The following is a 7438-nucleotide window of genomic DNA, read 5'->3' on the forward strand; positions in this document are numbered from 1 at the left end:
GTAGGAACCCAAGGAACAAAGCCTTTTGGGCTTTGTATGTGAAGTACAGGAAATGTAATGAAAGAAGATATTCCAATACACATTCTCAATGTGTTGCCCATAGAGAACTGTCAGCACCATACAGCACACCAGCAATTACATTTCTTTAGCTCTACTAAGCTAACTTGAAATGTTATTCTATTGCTATACATAATATTGCAAATCTGAACATAGCAAAGTCTTGTAAGACTACTGAAGAATTCCAAAAATAATTAAGACAAATATTATGCATTTCTAATTATAAAGGAGCATCAAGCATACATGAGAAAATTTTCAGTTTTTTTTTTTCATATTATTCTCAAATCTTACAAGTATACTTAGTAAGATCATCATAAAGAGCCAGGAGATAGCTCAGTCAGTGGTTTAAGCACCTGCCTGGTACACGCCAGGTACTGAGTTTGATCCCTAGTACAAAAAACAAAACTGAGAGTAGAAGGATGGTTACCAGAAGCTGAGGAACTTAACTGAGTGATAAGAGGGATGGGAAAGGCTGATTTTTTTTTTTTTTTTGGAAAGGCTGATTGAGAGGTACTAAGTCACAATTAGGTATGAGTAAGAAGGTCTGAGTTGGGCATGGTGGAGCATGCCTATAATCCCAGCACTCGGGAGGCTGAGGCAGGTTGTGTGGCATGAGGACGGATGCAAGTTTGATGGCAGCCAGCATTACAAAGTGAGCTCAAGGCCAGCCTGAACTGCACAGCAAGACCCTGTCTCAAAAACACACACACAAAGGTCTGGTGTGTTACAGAACAGCACAGCACAGTTAATAGCTATGTACTGTGTATTTTTAAAAAGCTAGATAAAAAGATTTGGGTTTTTTTTTTAACCATAATGAAATAAAAGATAAGGCAATAGATATATTTAACCAATTGCAACATCATACAATGTATACTTGCATCAATATATCACATGGTAGCTCAGTTTTTATTTCGTTTAATTTTTAAAAATTTTTAAAGTTTACCTAGGTCATTTTTTAAGCTAATTTCCGAAGGTGGTTCTGAATCCATTGGCACGTTAATTAATGTATAGCACACGTTCTCAGCAGCCGTCATGGTTTCTGGTTATAATCGATCCCCTGATACAGGATTTAGGATGACAGACGACCGAAAATCTAAAAAAAAAAAAAAAAGAAAGAAAGAAAAACAACAAAAGAATAAAAAATAATCATTACAAGTTTTCTAAAAATCCCACAAATCATCAGCAATCATTACTGTCTAAAGCTTGAACTAATTTATGTGTTTAAAAGTAATAGGAGAAGCCGGGCACGGTGACACACTCCTGTAATCCCAGCACTCAGGAGAGTGTTGCGAGTTCGAGACCAGCCTGCCTGAGTTACACAATGAGTTCAAGGCCAGCCCGAAACACATAGCGAGACTGTCTAAAAAAAAAGTACTAGGAGATTTCATGTATATTATTTCCATAAGAACACATTTTAATAAGACACACCAGCCTGACCCTAAGTATCTAACCTCCTATTCCCCACTTCCCCCCACCCCTCAACTCCGCCGGGGACTTGAGGCTCCCGTGCAGAAGGCCCACGGCACACTGACAGCCCTCCAGCCCCACCCTCCGGTTCCAGAACGGTGACTTCTGAGCGCACAGCGTGAACGGCTCCACGCCGGCTCCGCGCCACGCTGTTCCGCAACAGTCGCGGTCCCGACCCCGCGGCCGCGTCCCGCCTGCGAGCCGCACCCCCCACCCAGCCACCCACCCCTTCGCTTCCCTTTCCTCCCTTCCCTTCCCTTCCCTTCCCTTCCTCCTGCAAAGCAGCCCCGACCACCAAGGGCCAGCCCAGGGGCTCGGGAGAGGGAGGACCCGGGCCAGAGTGGGGCCGCGCTGGGGCGTCCCAGCCCCCGGCCCGCCGTCCCGAGCCAGGCCGCGACTCGAGCGGCCTACGCGCTCAGGTTCCGGGCTGCCGGCAATGGAGAGCCGGTTCTTCCGACTCTGCGCAGCCTCTGCGATTGAGGGCTCGGGGCCAGCTACCTGGCTTCGCGGGCAGCGGCTGGGGAAACCCCAAGACCAGTCTACCGCGGCTCCTACCAGCTGGAGCGGCGACCGATCCCGACTCCTTGGCTGACGTGGAAGGGGGTGCGGAGACAACCGGAGCCCGAGCCGCAGCCAGCTAGGAGCTACGGCGACTCAGAACGGACAAGCCTCCTCCGTCCTGCGGTTGCGCGCTACCAGTGTATCAGATTTGCACTGTCTTCTCTAGCCCGCGGTTGGCTAGGTCACAGAGCAGAGTAGAGGTTCATGTTTATTAAGTTTTTCCTGTAAACCAAGCATCAACGCTGTTATTTAAAAAAAAAGTCACCTGGGATTGATATTCTAAATAGGTATCAATCACCTGGAAAGACAAGTGAGTCACTAGCCCAACCCCCAACAGAAAGAGATCCTATCCCGCATTCCAACCCCCAACAGAAAAAGATCCTGTCCCATATGTAATCCCATTGGTTGACCATAGTTTTGTCCCACCTCCTGCCCACTTAAGCGAGTTCCCATTCCCTCTACCTTAGCCTCACATGGTTTTACGCTATAAAAGTCCCTGGAAGAGACAGCTTCCCAGGGGAACTACTCGCTCCGGCCTCCCTCCTGTCCCTCTCTTGGACAGGAGCTTTCTTTCTCTCAATAAATATATTCTGCTCATAAAAAAATAATAATTAAAAAAAGTTACTTGGAAATTATTCTTACAGGAATTCAAACAAGGGGAGGAAGTGCTTGGAAAGAAGGGAAAGAATTTAACTGGGCTGTGTAGTCTATTGGAAGAGTCCTGAGTTGTAAACTAGAAGCCCAGGAAAATTTTTTCTTGCCCCTAATAAACTGAGAAGATAACTAATTACTGTCAGAAAACTAACTTTGGTTGTCCTCCCCCTCTTTGGTTTCTCCGTTTTTGTTTTTGTTTTTTTTTTCCCCCGGAACCGGGGATTGAACTCAGGCCCTTGCACTTGCCAGGCAAGCGCTTATTCTACCGATCTACCTCCCCGGCCCTCTCCGTTGTTTTAATACAAAGATCCATTTCAGTTCTTTACATCTGTCTTGAATCTGCCTCTGCAGTTGACTGCAATTGCTTAAATATCAAAAAAATTACATTGATACACCTTCTCTTTATTTATAATGATCCCTTTAGTCATCCTTCCTAAGCACCCAAAAGATTTAAAAAATTATGTGTATAAGGTGACAGTCATTCTTAAAGAATTTTACCCATCCCCAAAGACCAGTTACTGCTTTAATCACGCACAGAACCTTAAATTTTGCCCATTTGGAGTTCCATATCCCACCCTATGTTCCCTAATTCCCCAATCAGTTAACTACTTTTTTTTTTTTTTTTTTTTGGTGCAGAACTGGGGATTGAACTCAGATCCTTGCCAGGGAAGCGCTTATTCCACTGAGCCATCTCCCCAGCCCCCAACCAGTTAACTATTAATGATAGACGCTTGAAGCCTTAAGCCTTAAGCAATACACTGAACACGAAGGTCAATGTCTTTTTTTTTTTTTTTTTTTTTTTGAGACAGGATCTCCATATGCACTAGGCTGGCCTTGAGCTCACTGTAGCCCAGACTGGTCTGGAACGCAAAACAATCCCTCTGCTTCAGCCTCCAGAGTGATGGGATAACAGGCATGCACCACCCTGCCTGGCTATTTGTCATTTGTAAGGCCACATGCTTACAATACTTTGTGCCTCTGATTCTTTGCATTTTTCTTTCTTTTTTTTTTTCTTTTTGTATTTTAGGGAAAGGTCTACAGGGTGTTCAGGGTCTCACTACTAAATTGGACTCATAGTGATCCTACGAGTCTCACTACTAAATCAGACTCGTAGGGAAGCTGTTTACAGCTTCCAAGACCTGGCATTACAGGCATGCGCTTTGCCCAGTCTCAACACGCCTTGGGGGCAGGGCCTGCACAGCAGGCCCAGGAATTGATCCCAGACCCTGTGCCTGATTTCAGGCATTTTAATCCGCTGAGCTATTTGGCCTGCCCTTCAGCTCTTAAAAATGTTTACTTTTTCGTATTCAACAATGCAAGCAGAAATGAGGTCCATTTGTATTTTGCTTTTCTGTGTCTCCTAAGGTGTCATAAATGGACATACTATAAATGCTCACATTTAGAGTGTAAAATTTGATAAATTTTGACCTTGAAATGGTCATCATAATCAAAACAACAATCATTAGCAACACTAGGAAAAGTAGACTACACATATCCCCTTATTACCCATTCCTTGTACTCCTGCTTCTGGGCCAACAACAGTCTGTTTCTTTTTTTTTTTTTTTTGGCGGAACTGGGGTTTGAACTCAGGCCCTTGTGCTTGCCAGGCAAGTGAAACAGTCTGTTTCTTATCACTATAAACTAGATGGCATTTTCCAGAATTGTACATAAGAACAGCACAGGCACAAACTTTTTGTTGTTTTGACTTCTTTTGTTCAATGTGATTGAGCTTAACCTCCACTGTCCTGTGTAACACTTGTTCACGTCTTTGTGCTGCTTAGTATTCCACTGCTTATCCAGTCCTCATGCAAATGGGCATTTGGGTTTCCACTTTGGGGCTATTATCATGCTGTTTTAATCAGCTTTCCTGTGCAAATCTTTGTCTGGACACACACTTTCTCTTCCTGGAGTAATGCCTACTTATGAACCATCTGGGTCATGTGGTGGGGCTGTGCATTATTATTATTTTTTATTTTTTCCATAATTTTATTGATAAACAAATAGCAATGAGACAGTTTCAAATCAAATTGATAGGAGAGTTTCAATAATTAACACATTGCATACATTCTTCCTAGTGGTTAATTGCTATACAAGATGCGGACATGTTATCCTATTTACAAACACCATTAGAACAAATCACTCTATTCATTAAGAGAATGTAGCTATATATCTATCCTAAACACTTTGAATACACAGATACAAAATGGACATTCATCTGTATCCCCTTTTTTTTGTTAAGTTCCATTATTTGAATATTATAGGTGTGTAAACTCAGCAAAATATTCTAAAAGAGTCCAGTGGTCCATAATAGTATTGGGTCTTCCACTTCACTGGCAATGTCAGAAATTGTTGACCTGAGTCCCCTACAGCTCAACATAACAGCATAGCTTTACTTCTTATATATCATTTTTACACTTTTCTGCTGGATGGTTAAGACCAACGTAAAGCAGGACCTATGCAACAAGAGTTGTAGCTTTAGGGTCTGATAAGGTCAGTCAAATCCCCTCAGGATTTATCCTGAGATCCTGTACCTCAGATTGTAGAACCTTTGTCAGTGTCAGCCATGTGGATGAGTCACGGCCATTGCTTGGCCAGTGTGCTCTCTGTGAAAGCCTGAGAGAATGTTTTCTCTCCATGTGACTCTCCTTAGGCACACTCTACATCATCGATCACTTTCCTCTTTGGCCCCATAATCTCCTTGATCAGAAAATTTGGGACACTACTGAGTTACATGATGTTACAGTACAAGTTCTCCTATGTCCTGAGTCTTAATTGACCTTAGAAGGCTAGGGCAAAAACGTTGGCTTTCCTTGCAGCCCTCCTTTTTCTCTAATTTTGGGCTGCAAATTTAGGTTGTTAACCATCCAGAAGACAAGCTTATTGTCATTACCATACAACTTAGGCTGTTAAGCTTAACCTCACTATCTGTCTGCATATCAAACATCTTAGGCATAATATGGAACAGGTATTTTTCAAGTATTGATATGTTGAACTTTAAGTTCCTACAGAATATGATAAAAAACATTTAAAAATTAGAATATATTTTAAAAATAGGCATAAAGAATTATATACTTATGTTTACACATAAGTCCAAAAATCTCACCATATACAACCTTGAAGCAGGACAGTCCCACAATATTCCTTTTCCTGTTTCTCATTATTATTTTTTTTAGACACTACTTATCAAGGTAATTGTAGAGTGACATGAATATTGAGATCCTATATACTCGTCACCCAGTTTCTCCCAATGTTAACCTCTTACATAATTACAGTACAATATCACATCTAGGAAACCCACATGGAATTCCTATTCTATTCAGATTTCACACTTTATATGCATTTACATATTTATTTCTAGACAGTTTCATCAAGATACATAATAGTTGCACTAAAAGAACCCTTCAACCTTTCAGTCACAGCTAACCTCCTCCTGTAGCCCCTGGAATTGCAAGGACCTTGCCATATATTAAAAATTCCTAAGTCCAAGAAACCAATGCCTAAAAAAAAGACTTGTCCTAAATAGTTAAATGCTAAGTCAGGACTAGCCCCATAATCCTGTAATCCACTTTATGCAGTTCTAACCATGCCAGCCTTCAGAGGGGCACTCCATTAATTCTGAGTGCATTACTATCTTTATAACCAAGTGACAGGACTTTTAAGGTATTAGAAATCTTTATAATTATTCAACACAGATTAAATAAGGGACAGAGTATAACAAACTAGAGAAACGATAAAGGCATCACAATGAACTTTGCCTTGTTGTGGAAAGGAGAACTTTAAGTATAAAAGAGCGCTACCAGCCACAAATGATAACTGAGGTATTTGTAGGAAAATGGGTGCATTTTGAAACTAATAATAAATGAAGTAAAGATGGTGAAATATTTCATGATTTCTCTTATATGAGAAACCTAAAGAAAGAACTAAAACTAGAAATTCCATTTGACCTAGCAATCCTCCTGTAGGTATCTTGCCAAGAGTGAGTTATTAGTGATACATGCATACTCATGGTTTATAGCACCACAACTCATGAATGGCTTGATCTTGTTAGTCTTACACATCCACCAATAGATGAATGGATAAAGAAAATGTGACATTTATACACAATTCTACTCTGCCATAAAGAATACAGTTGAGTCATTTGTAGAAAAACAGATGCACCATGAGACGATGTTAGGTGAAATAAATCAGACACATGAGCTTAAATATTGCAGTTTCTCTTATATGAGAAATTTAAAGCATAAAGAGCAAAATGAAAGACCGACAATAGGAAATGGAGAGAGAGCTTTCAGCAGTGGAAAGGGGACCAAGAGATGCACGAGGGAGAGTAAGGGGATGAAGAAAGAACTGAGAGGTGATAGGGATGTAGTGATTATGTGCTTCAAACTTGTACTAATACAAATAAAAACGGAGAAGAAAAAATCACTGAGTATAAGTTAGTGTAACAGAGCACTGAGAACCAGGAATGATGGTGCACACCTATAATTCCAGTACTCAGAAGGCTGAGGCAGGAGGATTATAAGTTCAGGGCAGACCTAGGCTACATAGTGAATTTGAGGCCAGCCCAAGCTATATAGCAATATCCTGTCTCAATAAAAACCAAGAGGGTGGAGGGGAACTGTAGATGAGAGAATAAAGTAAAATACAATAGGAAACAGAGGTAGAACTTTTATAGATGGGAAGGCGATTTAGGGATGGAGAA

The 7438-nt window shown here is 41.4% G+C and overlaps 1 protein-coding gene across 1 annotated transcript in view; it reads right to left on the reverse strand.

The window, feature by feature from the left end:
- The window catches only part of Copb1 (coatomer protein complex subunit beta 1), a 40430-nt gene extending 38269 nt beyond the window's left edge, over positions 1-2161 (reverse strand). Inside the window, exons 1-2 of the mRNA XM_023719326.1 lie at positions 2023-2161; positions 1001-1150 (exon numbers count right to left, since the gene is read on the reverse strand). Coding sequence (XP_023575094.1) covers positions 1001-1091 — 91 coding nt within the window. The 5' untranslated portion in view covers positions 1092-1150; positions 2023-2161. The remainder of the gene's footprint in view (positions 1-1000; positions 1151-2022) is intronic.
- Positions 2162-7438: the final 5277 nt, after the last annotated feature.

This window comes from Octodon degus, unplaced genomic scaffold (genome assembly GCF_000260255.1).
Source record: "Octodon degus isolate 3935 unplaced genomic scaffold, OctDeg1.0 scaffold00067, whole genome shotgun sequence".
Classification (NCBI taxonomy): Eukaryota; Metazoa; Chordata; class Mammalia; order Rodentia; family Octodontidae; genus Octodon; species Octodon degus.